General features: G+C 36.3%; 2 protein-coding genes across 2 annotated transcripts; one reads left to right on the top strand and one right to left on the bottom strand.

The window, feature by feature from the left end:
* The first annotated feature begins 5983 nt into the window (after positions 1 to 5983).
* LOC121242557 lies at positions 5984 to 6600 on the top strand. The gene has a single exon (XM_041140436.1). It carries the CDS (start codon positions 6087 to 6089, stop codon positions 6480 to 6482), a length of 396 nt encoding a protein of 131 aa, XP_040996370.1. The 5' UTR covers positions 5984 to 6086; the 3' UTR covers positions 6483 to 6600.
* A 647-nt stretch (positions 6601 to 7247) lies between these two features.
* Positions 7248 to 8844, bottom strand: LOC121242556 (ribulose bisphosphate carboxylase small subunit, chloroplastic-like). The gene is made up of 3 exons (XM_041140435.1): positions 8601 to 8844; positions 8354 to 8488; positions 7248 to 7672 (listed from the first exon to the last, which is right to left on the bottom strand). The coding sequence occupies exons 1-3, from the start codon at positions 8781 to 8783 to the stop codon at positions 7439 to 7441; spliced, it is 552 nt and encodes a 183-aa protein (XP_040996369.1). The 5' UTR covers positions 8784 to 8844; the 3' UTR covers positions 7248 to 7438.
* Positions 8845 to 19645: the final 10801 nt, after the last annotated feature.

The following is a 19645-nucleotide window of genomic DNA, read 5'->3' as shown; positions in this document are numbered from 1 at the left end:
ATTTTACAATATAACGTACCGCACCAAACTATATTAATTTATAAATTTATTTTTATGTAATTACAAAGTTAAAATATTTTTCATATTTCAAATGCTTGAAAAAACAAAGCAAAAGAAATAAATAAAATTCACACTCACGCACGTTCCACGGGCTTTTTCAAGCAGACTAGGACTTGGGCTCCTTTAATTTCATATTGGGCCACGAAGCCCTTTACAGAGATACCATTCTCCATAAAACAAATGTGGTCCACGCCAAACCCGATTCCTCTCCATTGTTGGCAACGACCTTTGTCTCATTTTGACAGTGAATTCTTCTCATATCGGACAACCATATTATGCTATAGTTGGCTCACTTGAATATGTTTCATTCACACCATTAGACTTTGGCCTATGCAGTTAGAAATGCTCGTCAATACCTTGAATAATTCCACTACCGACCATTGAAGCGTTGTCTGGGAAGAACTCCATACGAGCCTTCTTCTCTACCTTTAAAGATACAAATTCAAGCTTTCTCGGATGTAGATTGGGCAGGATGAACCTGTCATATCCCAGGTTTTTAGACCCAACTTATGTTGAGAAGCCCGAGCCCTAGTCCCTAAAAAAAAAAAGAAGGTGCTAGGCGCACCGTTTTATCAAATGGATTGCTTTCTTTTCTCCTTCTCTTTCACCTTTCATTCGCCACCCACGTTCCCCTTTTTTGTTTTTCTCTTATCCCCTGTTCACTCATTCACGCCATTTTTTACTAAGTATACCAACACTTTGTGCACGTAGTGTTAAATCCTTTTTTTATTTTTATTTTTTAAAGCATTTTTTGTGTAATTTTTTTAAAAAAACACAATACTAAAAAGTAAACAAACACAAATGCTAAAAAAAAAATCGATACAAATGATAGGTACACTTCGTCAGTATACCTATAATTTTCCTTTTTATTATTCACTTACAACTGCACTGTCTCTCTCTCTTTGATCTCGCTCTCTCTCTCTGATCTCGCTCTCTCTCTCTCTCTCTCTCTGTGCCTATCCCTTGACCTTCTCTGTAATTCCGATGCCCCTCCCCAAGCCGTCCGTCCCTGCCTTACCGGCCGATAGTCTCACTCATCCATTTCTCTATCTTTTTGTTTGTCTGTCTGTCTCTCTTTGTTCCAAATCAAAAATTGTTGCTCCTCTTGTTGTGCCATCGATGTCTAGCTTTGTCCCTACCACTTTGTCATGTCATTCATCTAGCCACTTGCCTCGGATAGTCTCTGCGCCACCGTTGCCTACATTCATGCTTTGTACTCAGTCCGGCCAACATGTCGCTGCCAATCAATGCATACCCCAGTGTCGGTAAGTCCTTGTACACCTCTTTGTGACTTTGTATGTCTATCTGTCTAACCTTCTATTTGCCTTTCTACCAGTACCACAACTCTGTCGTGCCAAGCCCAACCGCACGACAATGTTCCATCCAACGTAATTCCATCATCGAGTTTAGTCGAACGTCGCTTCAAGCTTAGTGAGGTATCTGCTCTGCTTGTGTACATGTCATTTCATCTGTGGTTAGTTTGGAGCTATCAATTAATTAGACTAATCTTGGAGTGTGTGAGTTGAACGTACTATTGGGTTGGTTGGCCTGGTTGGTGGTAGGTCGGTTTTAGGTTTATCTTGACAAGAAGGAAAATGAATTGTTTGGATTGTTGGTATTTGGTAAAAAAAAAAAAAAAATCTGAGCATGTTGAATTGGCACTGTTGGTAGGGATTTCAAGTTGAATGTGCAGTAGTAGTTGGACCATTGTTAAGTTGATATTTTGGTTGAGCAAGTGTTGGGGATTCTAGTCGATGTTTGATAAGGTTCAAAATGGTATATGGGTTGTATGAGTGGTTGTGATCTGTCTTTTTGTAGGTGGTATTGAACGAATTTCGAATAAGAAGGATGAATTATGGTTAGATATTTGACATGGGTTTGTTGAGATGAAAGGAAAAATTAGGTGTTAATGCCTCAAATGGGCTAGGTTCGGAAAGTTATTTTTGGGTTGGTGTTGAGTAGTAACCGAGTTAGAATAATTGGAACCATGGGATTATCGTCGTGGAGTTATTTAGTTGTGCCATCTTATTTTAGATGTACTAGTTTAATTTTATTAATTTGTAGTTTGTATTAATTATGTTTAAGTGATGGTCGATAATTGCTGGTACTGTTGTGAGGAAATTCAAAAAAGTTGAGAAGTTCAGGTAAGCAGTGCTCCCATGCTAGATTTTGCCTAAACGGAGTGAGGTTGGTTTTATGAAAAACATGCATATTTTGTTATGAAACATTTGAAAACAATCTCGGTCATTTTTCTGCATAACTAACTATATCTGAATAAGAAAAGAAATATATTATTCTTTCATGACTAGTATAGACATGAGCATTTATGGCACTCTGTTTAGAGCGAATATGAAATCTGAAAGGTTTATACGTGATGATATGAATGTGATCTGTATCTATTCAATACTTTGTTATGATATGAAATGTTGCACTCGAAAACCTCAAACATGACATTCTGTTTTTGTTTCGTTCCATCCTGACCTTACCATAGGCGTAAAACTATGGCTTTTATTTATGTTGGTACCAATATCTCTGCTTCTAGTGCACCTACTTTAGAAACAAATGAGTTTTCTACATAATCTTTCCTATGTGTATACTCGGGACTCCGAGAATAATAAGTGAAAGATTTCACATTATGTTTCAGCTTAGTTGGCCATCACATTATTCAACCATTACGTTGTGACACACGACACTCATTATGGTTTCCCAAACCTCAAATTCCTCTCAACTTTTAGACTCTTCTTCCAACATCTCCTCTACCAACATGAATGACATCTCTCAATCTCCCCCAAATCTGTCAGTCACACACAATTCATCACTTTAAAACATAACAAGGACAACTACCTTGTATGCAGAGGACAACTCTTTCCACAATAATGTGAATATGAAGTTCAAAATTTTTATCTGATTATATGATATTCATCTGCTCAATACTCTGTTATGATATGATATTGTATATGAAAATCCTGAAGTATAAGATTATGTTCTGCTTTGGTTACGAGCCTTGCCACGAGTTATAATAGTGGTATTTGGTCATGCCACAAGTTATAATAGTGGCTCCCGACCTTGCATCAGGATATAATAGTGGCCTCTGGCCTTCCCAAGAGTTATAATAATGGTATCTGACCTTGTCACGTGATATAATAGTGGTTTTCGACCTTGCCACAAGATATAATAATAATCTCGGACAAGCTTGGAAAGTGAGATAAAATGAGAATTTTGTGAATAGTAGTAAGATAGTTTGTGAATAATAATGAGATAGTTTGACTTTTGGGAAATGAGAGAGAAAAAGTTGAATAAAAAATATTATAAAGTTAAAATATTGTTAGAATATAATTTTTTAATATTATTTTTGTTTGAAAATTTGAAAAAATTGAATTTTTTTTTTGAAAGCTTGTAAAAGTTGTAATGATTAATTTGAAAGTATTTATATTTGAGTGATGTTTGAGAAGGAGATGAGATGAAAATTTTGGGATGTAAACTTTTTCCAAACAAGCCCTTAGTACAATCACTTTGGTAATAAGGTGGTTTATGTTTTACTTGACTTTTTGCAGAATGCACAAGCGTGCAACGAGGGTAAACATGACATTTGTTCTGTATGCATCACTTTGGTGACAAAATAGTGATTTATGTTTTACTTGGTTAACTGTAAATATGCACAACCCTCCCACATGAATATATAAACGTGGTATATGTTTCTGTTTCTGATATTTAAATTATGCTTGTGCTTAAGGTGTTTTGTATATTTTATTATTGAAAATGTAATGTTTCTAAAAATATTATTATTATTTTTTAGAACTGTTTGCTTCTGCATTATGTAATTAACTCATGATTACATACTAGTATAAGTTCACTACTTATTGAGTCAGTAGACTCACCCCTTTATCTATATTTTTTTTTTCAAATGACTTTGATAATTATGACAGTTAGAATAGATGACAAGTGACATGATTATAAGAGAAATATGAGATAAGTGCATGCCAGGTGGCAAAAGGGGATTTGTCTAAGTTAATAGAAAGAATTTTTGAGACATTTAAGTTTAGAAGATTATTGTATATAAGTTTTATATTTTATGAATTTTAAGTTAAAAGACTTAAAATATATTAAATATTGATTTTTTGAAGGTGATAAATATTAATCTGATAAATTTAAAATTCTTAGTTTATAATTAAATAATGGCTCAAACATGAAAGAATAAGATGGAAAAAACAAGCGGGTAAATATTAGAGACGCTAACCATGAAAGTGAAAACGAGTTAATGGCCAAAAAACAGCAAAAAAGAAACAACAAAAACTCCATGCGTTATTCTTTGACTTGAAGGTTTTTTTTTTTTTTTTTTTTTTTCAACCAAAAAAATGATAAGGGCTTTCAATTTTTGTCACTATCTGCATACCAATATGAACGAATTCAATATGATTTGCGAACTTGTCATACTTAAATGCATAGGCTTAGATGATCAGTTGGAATTAGATCAATAATAAAAAATAAAAAAAATTATATTTACAAGTCGATATAAATGACAGACTTTTAAGTTGTATTTAGATATTAAAGTGAGTTGAGTTGAGAGGATAAAATATTATTAAAATATTATTTTTTAATATTATTATTATTTTAAAATTTAAAAAAATTGAATTATTTATTATATTTTATATTAAAATTTAAAAAAATTATAATAATAAATTGAGATCAATTGAAATAAGTTAATGATCTAAACGAACTCTTACTCCGCAAGTATCAAATGATTTGATTGGTAAGAAAAGTTTAAAATTAAATTTTCCAACAAATCAAATCAAGACGAATTAGCGACGTATAAAGTGTGTCTTTTACACTACTGGCTTATTAGTAGTTAAAATTATATTAAATAGGGCTACATCCCAAGTACTTGTTGAGATGAAGAGTTTTAATTCGCTTTGTAGAAGGGGGACACCTATATTGATGTTTCTTTCCATATAAATGCTGACAGCTAATTTTAATTAAATTAGTTTTATATCCTCAGATTTTGTAAACAAGTGGAGCATAAGTTCTGTCACGATGACATAACTTTGTTGAATGATACAAGGAAAGCTGTAATAACATTACAATGGATTAGCTAAAAGTCAAAATTATTAAAAATATAGTTATTAGAACATAAAATGATATCACAATAGATTAATTAAATTTTAAGCTACAGTCACTTTTAAAATAATTTTTAAATTTAAAAGTAACTATATATTCATACATCAAATATATTTTATTTCAATTATTTCTCTCTCCTTTTTAAATGATAATTGAAAAAATATAATTAGAATATGATTACTAGTTAATATATAATATTATGAATATTAAAATATGATAAAATAAAATAAATTTATAATTAAAAAAATTAAAATATTTTTAAAATTATTAATTACTTATTATTATATAATGAATAAATAAATGATTTAATGTAGAGATTTGATGTGAATAGTTAAAATTAAATTTATTTTATATTATTTTATTATTATATAATAAAAAATAACTATTTTAATATAGATATTTATATAAATAAAATAGTTAACAATTGAATTTATCTTACACTCATACAAAATTAATTTTAGCGTTAAAAGTGCTCTAAATTGCCGCAGAAACTGCACAAAAAACTATCATCAGAAGCCCAAGCTGTTACATCTCCACAGTGACAGAAAGTCTCAACTTCGAGACAAAAGCATTTACAAATTTTTAATTGTTCATTGAAACGGGGCTGCATCCCAAGTACTGGTCCAGATGAAGAATTTGGCGTCGTGTCAAGCGCTCCTGCCCTTTAGGTTGGCTCAAGGTTAGATTTTGTTGAATCCAAAGAAAAAAAACAATGCAGTCGCACGTGAATTTGGCTTAAACTCCAGAATCCGAGTTCCAAAACAAAAGTCTCCATTCCTAGCTAGCTAGCTACTTACTTCCTATGCTATAAATGTCATCAATTGTTTTCTTACGGTGTCATCGACGAAGCCAACTTTCTTTTCAGCTGATAAATAGGCAAAAGAGACTTTGATTTTCTTGGCAGCAAGAAAATGAAGAGGCAGAGAAACGTGGTAGAGGTTAGCAACAGGAAAGGCGCCACTACAAGATTAATCGGCGCGAAGCCGACGACAATGTCAATGTCGAAGAAGAAGGTCAAGAGGGAGGTTGAGATCAAGGAGGAAGATGTGGGGGAGCAGAGGAGGAAAGGGAGCGATGACTCAGCATCACGGTTCGTGGCGGCGGCGCCGGAGAATGTGTTGGGTTGGGAGGAGTACTGTCCGTGGTTGGGTGGTGCTGTGGATGAGCAAATGTCGTGGGGTACCTTTTGGCTACCGTTTTGGGATGTTGAGTTTATATGCGAAGCTTATACTACATTCTTCGGTGATGTAGTTTGGGATGATGATATTTGGAATGTGATGGGTATCACGGAGGTGCCAAAACCATGAGACACACAGAGTTCGAGCTTCTTCTTCTCTCTCTCTCTCTGTTTTTTTTTTTTTTTTTTTTTTTTTTTTTTTTTTTTTTTCACTTTGGTTTATGTCTTTATACAATAAATATTTAGTCTATGGTTGTTACAATTTACGTTTTCCAATTTTTTGGATTGAACTTGACCCTCCACCCCGCCAAACTCCAAAGGGCCAAAAGAACCAAAGTGAGTGAAAAAAGAAAAGAAAACAGCAATTTTCCTGCTGTTTGAAGTAGTAGCCCACTAAAGATTTGAGCTTTGTGGTTGACTGCATTGGTTTGCTTAATAAAGGTGCTAAAACTCATGCCAAAGTAGGTTGGGTTTTGGCAATCATTTCTATCTGAATTAGGTGTAACTAATATTACAGCAATATCTAAGAGATTAATGTGGGAGATTGAAACAAACTATCTGCAATTCCAACTCTTATAACTACCAGGAAACTACAACCTTATACTTGCTCATCTTGTTTAATATGAAATCGTCGTTTGTCTTAAAAGAATGTGAAATCATCGCTTCTCTCAAAAGATTAAGCGATGAGAAAAAGTAGATTTATTATTTATATGTAGATTTATTATTTATATTTATGTCTTAACATTTACTTGTGTAAAACAATCGCTTTGGCAGTGAATGTAATAATGGAACAACAAACATAATTGTCCCTGCCTTCTAGTGATTGTGTATTGTTATGATCAAACTCTAATAGCTATATATATATATATATGTATGAGAGGATCTTTGAGGTCAGACCAACAAAACATCACAAATTTTATTACCATAGTACGACAGTCTTTGTTCAGTTGGAGATCTCACAAAATAACTAAACAGAATTCAGACAAAAATAAGAATTCAAATGTCTGGAGTACGTTGAAAGACAAAACATGAACTTCAATCGCAACAAGAAGCTAGCAAGACATGCAGGAAAGAAAAGGGATTCAATTAGACGTGGCTTGGAGGCTTGTAGGCAATGAAACTGATGCACTGCACTTGGCGCTTGTTGTCAAATCCAATGATACGAATGAATGCATTAGGGTATTCCTTCTTGCACTCCTCAAGCTCTTTCAGGACCTGAGAAGAGTCGGTGCAGCCAAACATGGGGAGCTTCCACATTACCCAGTAGCGACCATCGTAGTACCCTGGAGATCTGTGGTTCTCACGGTAAACGAACCCGTGCTGCATAAATATATACATCCACAATATCATAACTGTTAGTGATCAGCTCATCTATCAGAGATTTTCCATACCTGTTTCATCTTTGTATCAATATACAGATCATTTATCTTTTTGTTTTTGTCCGAGTCTTTCTACTTGTAAGTTAGTATGCGAGACACAATCGATTGCCAATTCGTCAAATAACACCGTTCTCTAATTCTGGCCATTAATATCATACGTGACGCATTAACATTATGCTTTTTTAGAAATTCGATGGCGTAATGCCTTGATTTTAGAAGGTATAAAAGACTGACAATTACTACTTGAGAGGACCGCAAAGATCAAGTGCATCCTCAACACTATGTTCCACTTGTCCCAATGTCCCGTATCCGATAGCACGCCGTGCCAAAACCAACATTAGTTCTAACAGAAAACAACATCTTAAAACAACACTATATACCGTTTGTTGTTGATAAATACCTTCCAGCTGTCATTTGGATCATACGGTACAAAAAATGTAGTTTTGTCTTTTTGGATGCGTTTTCTGTGGTTGAAGTACTAATTAATTAATAAAATATGCTTTGAGATATCACTTGTTTAAAAAACTGAAGCCAATTAAAAGAGGTAAATTTAAGTGTGTTATATTCTTGAGGCATACAAACCATAGGTAAGAAAAAGTGAAACAGAGAGTTGAAACATCACCTCCAACTCGAACTCCAAACAAGGAATCCATCCCTTGCGAATCAGATAATCCACTTCCTTGGCCAATGATTCAGGAGAGAGAGGAGGTAGGTAAGAGAGAGTCTCAAACTTCTTCTTTCCAAGTGGAGGCCATACCTACATTCACAACAAACAAAAGCAAAACATTCCCAACAAATTTCAGTTAAAAGTGTTTTCATCTGTGTGGTGCATAGCGTATATGGTATTCTTGGGTTTTCTATGGAAGTACCTGCATGCACTGAACTCTTCCACCATTGCTGGCTATGGAGGTAATATCAGTGTTGAGTTTGCGGGTAACAGGGAAGGCCGAGGCTGACTTGAGACCTGTGAAAGGTGCGACCATGGCAGCTTTAGCCGGAGAGGCTCTGCTAACGGAGGTAACAGCCGCGGAGGAGACGATGGAGGAAGCCATTTCCTGACCTTAAATTTGCTCTGTGTTTACCGACCACACACAGCTTTGTGAACACTTCTGAAAGGCTTTTGCTCTGCTGCTTGTTTATACTCTTATAGAACTGAAACCACTGATCTCTTTGTGACATTTTCTCCAATCCTGTGGTCTTAATTTGATTGTGGTTCTTAGACATGGATTGGCCCTTGGATCATGTAGGGGGTGACATTACACCTTGATGGCCACAGAATGAAGACATTTTGGATCATAACCCTTATCGTCTATGCTCTCCATAGGTTTTGCCACGTGTCAAGAGCCCTTTATCTTATCACAGCCACAAAATAAAGACATTTGTTTTCTTGTTTTTCCTTTTTTTAGGAGGAATGAGGACTTTTTTTTTCCCTCAACAAGTAGATTTCATTAGATCAAACTGTTCTTATTACAGGAAAATAAAAATACAGTTTAGCAGAAATAGATAAACTAGGTAGGGGGTCCTTTCCACTTTGAAATTCCAACAGATATTGTGGGATTCTATTCAAGAGTATGCTTCCAACATATCCATTCTGAGAACCATGTAATTTTCCTGCCCTTTGAAGAAGAAACTTTATATCTCGAATAATGCCCTCGATTATCTAGTCAAAGTTTTGTTGTGGTTGTTGCAAAGATGATATGAATTTTTGTGAATCACCCTCAATGATGATCTTTTTGAGCTATCTCGAGTGCGCTTCTTGCATGCCTATAAATGTGGCTTCCCCTTGATTTAGATTACAACTGGTTGAAAATTCTATTATTACAAATTGGATTGAACCATTGTGTGCCCTGCATACTACTGCTAAGATGCTGCCACTTGATCTTACTGCTACATCAAAAGAGATTGAGAAGTGTTTTAATGGTGGGAGGGACCTTTCAGGGATGTTGTTCAAGGTTTTCCAATCCCAGGCCTTGTAGTGATCTTTGTAGGTGTTAGGACTTGTGTAACAAAATGGTCAATGGATGTGTTTTGAGAGTCATGGATGATCTGATTCCTACAAAACCACAGATTATCCATTGTAATGACTACAAACAATTAGAATTAATGGGTGTCTTGCAGTGTGATGTGCAATCTGTTTGTGGGGTCTAGGATTGACATTATCCATGTGGAGATATCTAATGGCTATGGTGATTGTCTCCAGAGGATTCTAGAATAAGGACACTTTAGGAAGAGATGAGAAGTGGTTTCTTCGGCTGTATTGCAAAGAGAACACATGGTTTGATCTTCATTTAGTGTGATGCAAGTCTTGAGCAGTGATCTAGAGGGCAAGATGTTTAGCACTCTCCACAGGAATAGTTTTAGCCTATCTTAGATTTTCAGGGACCAAAGCTTCTTCCAGATTGTGGGGGGATGCAATGAAGTTGTGGTATTAGATTGAATTGTCAATGCCACATATGCAGACTTGACAGAGAATTTTCCTATGGAGTGATGAAGCCACTTGAGATTATCTATGATGTTGTGGAATTGATGTTGTGCTAGAGGGAATTTTTCTATCTCATTGACGGTGGTTTGGGAGAAGAGAGTCTGGAGGAGAATTGTGTTCCATCTCCTGGGTTCTTCTAGCACTAATTCTGACACTCTCATATGGGGATCTATCCTTATGATGTTTGATGAAGGCTTTGGTATAGGAGGAGAAATAGTGGGTATCCAAGGGTCACTCCAAGCTTTGGTATTGGCTCCATTATTGATTTGAAAGCAGAAACTGGAGGCAATAAAGTCTCTTTGTTTCAATAGTCCTTTCCAAATCTTGAGTCAATAGGCTTAGGAAGGATGGATAGCCAAGATGAGTCTTTTACATATTTATCAAAAAGCAAGGGTTTCCACACACTTTTGTTGTTGCTAAGGAGAGTCCACCCAAGTTTACTCAATAGGGCATTGTTGAAAGTTGATGTGAGTCTTAGCTTAGTCCTCCCATGGATTTTGGCTGAAAAATTGATTTCTATGACTTAGGTGTGAAATTGTGGGGTTTTTGTGTGTCAAAGCCCCACCAAAACCTCATGCACATTCTGTCAATTTTTTTCGAGATTGTTTTTGGGATCAGGGTACTAGACATCGTGTAAGCAGGTATGGAGTTGACCACATATTCGATCAGGGTTGTCCTACCTGCTTGGGATAGTAACTTGGCTTTCCACCTTGCTAGTTTCCTTTGAATCTTGTCTAACATTTCATTGAAAAGATCCTATTAGGCCTATCATAGCTTAGAGGGAGCCCTAGGTATTTTATTCTTGAAGAGTAGACCTTGAAGTTTAATGTGTCTTTAACATCTTTGATTGTGGGGCCAGAGGATTTTTTGCTAAACTGAATAGAATATTTGCTTTTGTTGATGACTTGGCCAGACTAGGATGAGTAGACCTCTAGACAATCATGAAAAACACTTAGTATTTTGGAGAGTTGTAGATCCAAAGAAAATAAGATCATCTGCAAACAAGAGGTGGGTGAGATGGGGTCCATTTCTGCTGATTTTTATACCTTTAATATTCCCCTTTTGTTCTTCTCTAGTGATGAGTCTAGAGAGTACTTCACTGCCACTTATGAAGAGAAATAGGGATAAGAGATCCCCTTGTCTCAGTCTTCTAGTTGGATTAAAGAATCTACATGGCTCTCCATTGATAACCTCTGATTGTTCTAGAGAGATAAATTTATGGAGGATCTGTTTCAGACTATTTGCTAGGATCTTGGCAATGATTTTGTAGTAGACATTTGAAAGGCTTATTGGTTTGTATTGGTGGACTGTGTTTGGGGATTCAGTCTTAGATATTAGAACAATGTGAGTGTGATTCATTTCCTTTAGAAGATGACCACAAGTGAAGAAATTCTTAATAGCCTTTAAAAGATCATTCTTAATGATGTCCAATAATGTTTGTGGAAAACACCAGTGAACCCAACAGGGCCAGGGGACTTAGAAGATGGAGTTTGCTTTATAGTTGTAATGATTTCTTCATCAGTAGGTATTCTACAAAGGGCTTTATTGTCCAGGTTAGGGATCCTCTCAGTGAGCAGGTTTTCCAGGTCCTCAGGGAAGGTAGGCTTAGAGGAAAAGTATATCTTATGGAAGTGTTCTAAGAACATGTTTTGGATGTTGGGAGGATCGCTTATCCACTAGTTGTTTTGATTCTTCAGGCATTGGATGTTATTTCTTATTCTTTTTATGGTCGATGACATATGGAAATTTTTTGTATTTAAATCAGTGGTGGTGAGCCATTGCAATCTATATTTTTGTCTCCACATAATTTCCTCTCTCTTTAGCTATTCACTGAGACAAAAAACTATGCTTTCCTCTATGCTAATGGATTGTTTAGAGGGTCTTGGGGCTGAACTATGGATAACTGGTTGCTAAGTTGTTTGATCATTGTTTGGATATGGCCAAAGCACTCCCTGTTCCAAATCTTAAGGTTTTTCTTAACATTTTTGAACTTTTGTGTTAAGAAATAGGTCGGGGAGCCTGAGATGCTAATGTCCCAAGCTTATTTTATCACTTCTAGGCTAGAGGTATCCTTGGCCCAAAATTCCTCACATTTGAAAGGTTTGGATGATTTCCTAGGACTGGAGGTGTTTAGGAGGAGAGGGGCATAATATGATGAGTTAATGGATAGGTGCAGGATTGTTGCATTAGGGAAGAGTAGTGTCTACATTGACTTGGCAATACCTCTATCTAGTCTCTCATGAATATGCATGTTCCCATGTCTCTTATTAGACCATGTGAACTTTGGTCCATAGTATCTAAGATTAGCTAATCCATTATGGTTCATGAAGAGTTGTAATCCACTAGGTTGTGAGGGTGAAGCAAAAGGCTTGCCTCCTATTTTTTCATGTTTACTCAGGATTGAATTAAAGTCCCCTATTCCCAATATGGGCCCTGGATATGAATCTGTAATAGTATTGAGCATATTCTAGTATGAAGGTTTTTTACTATATTATGCTGGGGAATATGCTAGAATGAGCAACTAAGGCATGTGGGCAAGGTCCGAATACACCATAGAATTACTAGAGATATAAATAGGTTCAACATCCATATCAGGACATCATATAAACAAAAGACCTCCCCATTTTCTTGGGAGGCACATGTAGATATAAAGAAAAATCTAGTCTATTAACAATACCAATACTATTTACATCAAACAAAATTGTTTCATCTAGGAAAAACATATTAGGTTGGTGTGTCCTGATTTGTGCCCTAAGTTCACGCATTGTAGAGGAATGGGCGTTCCTCTGCAATTTCAGCAAATGAGTTTCATTTTTGATTTGGTGGCAGGATGGGCCCTGCTACCTTGGCCTTTTCAGTAAGATCAAGCAGAAGCTGAGAGGTGAATTGAGAATTGTTACCATATTTTAGGGCAGGATTTGCATGACTTGGATGATTCCACGCATTCTTTGCTTTCGCCATTATTCTTTTCTTTTTGATGCCTTTGGCTTGGAGCATTGTTGCTAGTGTTTGGGATTCCTCTATACTTTGTTTTTCCTCCTCGGAGGGGATCTCCTGTAGGTAGCTCTGGGTATTCAGTGCTCTCTTCTTGGGTGGCATCTCCTCCTCAGTATGAGTTAGTCCCCTTTTCGTGTGTTTGATTTGGCTTTTTGTGAAACTGACAAATGGGTGGGTGATGCTTGGTTCCGATGGCTTGGGGACCATCAGTGATGAGGGAGGTTTTTCTTGGGCTTGTGAGATAGGTTGGGTATTGGTTTTGGGCTCTATGCTAAAAGTGGACTGTGGGACATGATGGTTATTTTTTGCTTTTAGAGCAAACGTTGGGCTTAAGTCAAAGGAGTGGGTAAGGCCCATGCCTATCACACTTTCTCTTTGGTCATTATAGAAGATGGGCCTGGAAAGATTTTCAAAGTGTGTTAAGATCTGTTGGTAGACTGATGGACCATTGATGAAGGGATTAAATTCAAGTTTGCCAAATTCTGGTGCGCTGAGTGAGACAAGATGTGATTGGGTTTGGTTGGGAATTAATGAATATGGTCTTGGTGTGATGGTTTTGGGTGCTGGGATTACGACCGTTGTGGGGGGGGGGGGGGTGATCCTTGGTGGGCTCAGAGTTGGGTTGGCGACTGATGGGAGAGAAAGTGGGCTACTTTCATTTATTAGGGCTACCAGCTCATTTATGGCCCATTGTTCATCGTTGATCACTGTAGTTCGTTCCCTGGAGAATTCTATCTCCCTTGTTGTTGCTGGTCATCTGTTCCCGATAAATGGTGTCTTCCACTGGCTTGTGCATGAGGCTTCATTCAGGATTTGAAGTGAATTCACCTGATAGATTGGATTGGAGTAGTACTTTTCTTCTGTGAACAATTTCCCTTTCCCTTTACTTGCAGAGATTCCTTCTGGAGGTTGGGACTTTATTTTTCTGCTGTCACTTGGCTCTCGAATACTGACTGGAGGAAGTGTAGCTCTTAGAATCGATTGTTGTCTATTTTGTATCAATGATAGCTCCACTTGTTGCTGTTGGGGTGGTCCACGCATGTCATTCCTCCTTGCTAATGGGTTTTTCACCCTCATCCATGGCCCATGTTTTGAGATATCTGGAAGAATGGTATAGGTTGGGCATGCTTGCACTATGTGACCAAGCCTTCCACAACCGTAGAAAAATTCTAATAATCTCTCATATTTAATTAGAATCTTTTCGTAATACTCGACCCAGGGCCTGGGCCCGCGAATTTATTTTACTTCTCATTTGTTTCAGTTTTGGGGACTCCACAAGGCGTCGCTTCCAGGTAAATATTTTCCCCTCATTTTCATTTCCTTTGTTTCCCGTAACCTATGTTTCGTCATGCCTAGTTTCTCTCCATTGATTTTCCCTCTCCAGATTTCTTCTCTCTTTGACTCTAACCTCTTCCCCCGTTCCTACAGTTTTTCTCAGTTTCTCCCTCTCACGCAAGTTCCAATTTGTCCTTTGCAAGTGCTGCAAGTTTCCTCTTTGGGTCGTCAAATCCCGTCGTCGTTGGCTGCCCTTCCACAACGATGAGCCATCTCTCTCTCTCTCTCTCTCTCTTTCTCCCTCTTTGTTTCTCTCACTTTTGCACTCACTATGGTTTTTCTTTCTCCTTCCATGAAATCTCTATAATTTTGTGGGTTCCATTAAATTGGTGTCACTGGCAAGCACCATCGTCGGAAACACTAGTTTCAGTGCCGGTAAGCCACTCTTCATTTACGTTTCTCTTAAAATTTCGGGTCTCAGTTTCTCCTAGTTTCAAGTTGTAAGTTTTACATTCTAATCTTTAACCACTGAAACTTTCTTACACTCTGTTTTCACCCCAATGTACAAACTGATTTTCGCATCACTCACGCATTTTTCCCCTCTTATTTCTTTGTTGTTTTTGCTGTGGTTACACACGAACTCCTTCGCAGAACTCTGCCCGAATAGATTTTAGTTGCTGCCAACGTCTCTATATTTCTCCCTTCCATTGTACTCGAACTCAAACATTTGGTAAGACCCTTGTTGACGTTGGTTGTAGTGTTGGTTGGAATTACACTACTGCAGTAAGCTTGTTACAACTTTTTATCTATGTAAAATTTATGGTGTTTTGTGTTTTATCTATTGGATTGTGATTGCTTATGTTGGAAGTCTCGAAGTTGAGGAGTATGGTTATTTACACAGTTTTGTGAGATAGTTTTGGGCTAGTAATTGGGATTGTTTAGTGTTAATTTTTGAGTTATTATAAGGCTGTTCGGGTTTGGTTAAGTGGTTGGGTGGAGAATTACTTGGTGGTGCTAGAGTGAAAATATTGACGATTTGAAGTGGGCTGTCCAGATTTACCTTAAGGAGAATTTTAGATTAAAAAGGGGTTGGTTTAAGTTTTTATTAAATTAGTTTAGTGGTATACCTGTTTGGATTATTAATTATGTGGTATACGTTTATTGTTTTAGGTTGTGATACTGTTAGAGGACAGACCCAAGGCATATCTTGTACACGGAAGTCAGGTAAGTGAGGTTCATATACTAGTTTTGTATAAAAGAAATGAAATGAGGTTGTCTTTGAAATAAGCATGTTTATTTTTTAAAAGAAATCTGAAAATGACCTCAGATGTTTATTCTGCATATGCATAAATTCTATATAAAAGAAATTATTTTCTGTCATGAGTGGTGTAGACATGAGCCAAATTTGTACATTTTGTTTCTAAACTATGCAAAAGAGCGAATATGAAAATCTAAAAGTTTTTGTTATGAATAAATGAAAATATTTTGATTCTGTTTATTTCGAACATGTGAAATGATTTCAAACTATTTAGTATTTTGTTTTGATATGATGTGTCATCTGAAAACTTTGGCATGAAGTTCTGATTCTGTATATGAATGTGATCTGATTCCGATGATGTTCCTTTCTGTTTCTGTTAAGGCTCAGCCACGGGTATAATGGTGGTTTATAACCCTACCACGGGGTGAAACATGGAATACGGCCCAGCCACGAGTATAATGGTCGTTTATAACCCTACCACGGGGGTGACACATGGTATATGGCCCAGCCACGGGTATAATGGTGGTTTATAACCCTACAACGGGGGTTAAACATGGTATTTGTCCCGATGTGATGCTATGAGATGATATAAATATAATGTTTCAGTTTGAATATGCCAATGGATTTTCTTTTTGGGAATAAGTTTGTCTTTCTGGAAATTTTGCTCTGATGTTTTGCACCAAGTTTTGTTTATGCGTTTCGAAAGTAAAATATGTTGTTTCTACATTCGGAAAGAAAATGTTTTGTTCTGCATATCAAATGTTATAAATGCTCATGTTTACATGCTAGGATATACTCTCTGCTTGCTGAGTTGTTGATAACTTACCCCTTAATCTTCATAATATTTTCAAATGACATTGATGGTTCAGCTGAGGATCAGTATGAGAGTTTGTGGACAAGATTAGCTGTGAATAGTTATTGGGTATCTCACGGTATTAGTGCTGCTTTTATTATTTTATTTATTAAGTTGATTTCAATGAATTTAGACGGTTTATGGAGACTTATGTCAATTTTATTTTATTCTAGTTTGTTATTTGGGACATGAAGAAAAGTTGATATTTTATTTGGGTTGTTAGATTGAGGATTTGATATGTGAGTATGTATGGTTTATTAATTTGAAGTATTTACGGTTGATTTGAAGATTTGGAAATATATATTCTTGGATTTGGAAATATATTAGTATTGTTGGAGTTGATTATCAAGTTATATGAGTTAACTCTCCGGACCCTCGGGCTCAGGGTGTTACAGTTGGTATCAGAACCTATCTCAACCAGAAATGTGGGACTTGAGCCATGCCACCTATAATGGACAAGCCCGACGAGGATGTCAGGAATTGAAGGGGGGCAGATTGTGATACTCCATATGATATGGATAAGGGTAGGTGGTGTATGAGATCCCACATTGCTTGAGAAGGAAAAGTTCTTGCTATTTATAATGTTCCAATGGGACTCAAATTGTATCATTGACTAATTCTTTTGAAGTATAGGCTATATGGTTTGGGTCTTCTATTTGGGCGTTGCACTTTTTCACTTCTCTGCTTGGTCTATCTTGGTCGAAACCTTCTAGCAATGGTTGCTCGATATTCATTTCCACTTTGATTCTCAGGAACCTTCTCAGTGTCACTCCAAAGATGGATGCTCTATCCACTTCAATGAGGTTCCTTAGTACTTTGCCTATTCTCTCAGCATTTTTGTTTGTAAGCATGTGCATCGGTAGTCCATGGATTTGGATCCAGAAGGCGGAGAAGTTCAGCTCGATTTCATTGATGCTCTGTTTAGGGGACTAGTGCCTAAGGACCGTATGAAAACCTTAGAAATTCCATGGGTGATTGGCTAGGATCCTGTCTTTGTCTTGTTGCCTTGGAAACGTGAACAGAAACATGTTAGTGTCAATGTCCTCGATCATGAGGCCAATTACAGAACACCAAACTGCTTTGATTGTGGCATGGAATGTATTTTTGTTGAGGGGTTTCATGGATATCAGTTTGCTGACTAGGGTCAGACTTGAGAAATGATTTACTGGGCCTACATCCGATTCCATGCGAAGATCATTTCATGAGAGGGCTTCAGTTTGTGTGATGAGCTTACCGATATCAGATGGGTTTGAAGACATCTGACTAGGTTATGGTCTTGGGTTCTTGATTGTGGTTCGTGGCTTTTGGTGGAGGTTGAGGAGTGGGAAGAGTGGGGCGAGAGAGGAAGGGTGTTAGGCAAGGTGAACTACTAAGAGAGAAATAACTCATACGAGAGGTAGATATCACTCATCTAGGAGAGAGAGAGTTGGGTTCTTTTTTCCTAGGAGGAATGAGGACTTAGTCAATGTTGGTTGTTCTATTGTCTCTTTAATCCTTTTTGGCCCTTGAGTTTTTATTAAAACTATTGGGGGAAAACTATTAGATTTTTAGTTCTATCATATTTTAATTTTTTTATACTTTGATTGTGTGAAATCATTTAAACATGATTTTCACATATTTTTTTATTATTAGTTTTAATAAAAATATTATTAAATATATAAACAAAAGAAGATGAAAGAAGTTATAAATTAAAGAAGAATAAGTATTTTTTACTTTAAATTTCATGACCTTTTCAATTACTTTAAATTTAAGGTCGTTTGAATGACGTGGTTCAACTGAACAAAAATATTATGAATGAAAAGAAGGCAAGATTTTTCCAAACTGTTAAATTCCATCTCCTTTAAAACTATTAAAATTTATGACCAATTATTTTGGAAAGTAGAAATTGAAGAGTCTTTTGGGAATAAGCATCAAAGGGTCTTTTATGACTTAAATGGACAATTCAATGAAAAATAAAAATTCTTGTAAGAAATTAAAATTATTCGAATAATTATGAGAAAATTAATTAAAAATTGTTGATGTGGCACAATAGGAGCAAATGATATACCTTTTTTTTTTTTTTTTAAATAAGAAACATCATTCATTAACTAGAAACTAGTTCAAACAATACAACGAAACTAATACATACAAGAACATCTTCTAGGCCTATAATTACACGATTACATAACAAAGCATTGTTTGCTAAACAGTGAGCAACTTGAATGGAGTCCCTCCTAACATGTTGAATCTTCCAGGCAGCATTACCATGTATAAACAGTTTGATCTCCTCCACTAGATGCCCACACATACTAAACTTTTCTTAAGATTTATTAACAACTAACAACAACGTTAGCACCCCCTTCAAATATCACATTTGACAAACCCAAATCCCTATAATAAAAGAGGCAAGCAGTAAGAGCTGCTTGAGATTCTACTGTAGTGGAGTTTGAACAAAAATTTGTAGCTGGCCTCATAGCTGCTAAAACAGCACCCTGAGAATTTCTAACCACAATTCCAATACCAATCCGAGTTTGTTCTTTATCAACTACTACATCCCAATTTGCCTAGACCCAATTAGTTTAAGGTGGTAACCATGTATGTTGCTATGTTTGTCTCATATAGTTGCTGATCACTAGCTCACTTCTGGCAGTCTGATATTCTTGCAATTGTTCCTATGCTTGACTAACCAAACATTTGGATGCAGAAACAAACCATCAAATATAACAACATTTTTCCTGAACCATATATTCCACATAATAACTGCCACCTTAGCAAATTCATTATGATCAAGTAGATTACTAAGGGACTCAATAAGATCTAGAACTTTTCAAACTTTTCGACAACGGACACTCCAGACATACCAGCAACAACACAATCCAAAGAGATTGCACAATATCTTCCCTAGCTAGACCACAAATAGGACAGTGATATGAATCAAGCATTTTCTTCAATAATAAATCGGCTCTTGTAGGTAGACCATTGTGACAAGCTTTCCCAAGAAATACTTTAACTACCATAGGAGTATTCAGATTTCATGGTTTCTTCCAAAACATATCTCCAGCATTACACT

The sequence above is a fragment of the Juglans microcarpa x Juglans regia genome, chromosome 8D, assembly GCF_004785595.1.
Source record: "Juglans microcarpa x Juglans regia isolate MS1-56 chromosome 8D, Jm3101_v1.0, whole genome shotgun sequence".
In the NCBI taxonomy this organism is placed as follows: Eukaryota; Viridiplantae; Streptophyta; class Magnoliopsida; order Fagales; family Juglandaceae; genus Juglans; species Juglans microcarpa x Juglans regia.
The sequence above is the reverse complement of the archived record's forward strand: the minus strand, read 5'-3'. Positions and strand labels throughout refer to the sequence as shown.

Bases quoted from the DNA above. Each gene is read 5' to 3' on its own strand.
- LOC121242557 (XM_041140436.1), top strand. From the start codon at position 6,087: ATGAAGAGGCAGAGAAACGTGGTAGAGGTTAGCAACAGGAAAGGCGCC.
- LOC121242556 (XM_041140435.1), bottom strand. From the start codon at position 8,783: ATGGCTTCCTCCATCGTCTCCTCCGCGGCTGTTACCTCCGTTAGCAGA. The intron at 8,489-8,600 runs GTACTTCCATAG...TTGTGAATGTAG, and splicing joins GAAGAGTTCAGTGCATGCAG to GTATGGCCTCCACTTGGAAA. The intron at 7,673-8,353 runs GTGATGTTTCAA...ATATTTATGCAG, and splicing joins GTTTGGAGTTCGAGTTGGAG to CACGGGTTCGTTTACCGTGA.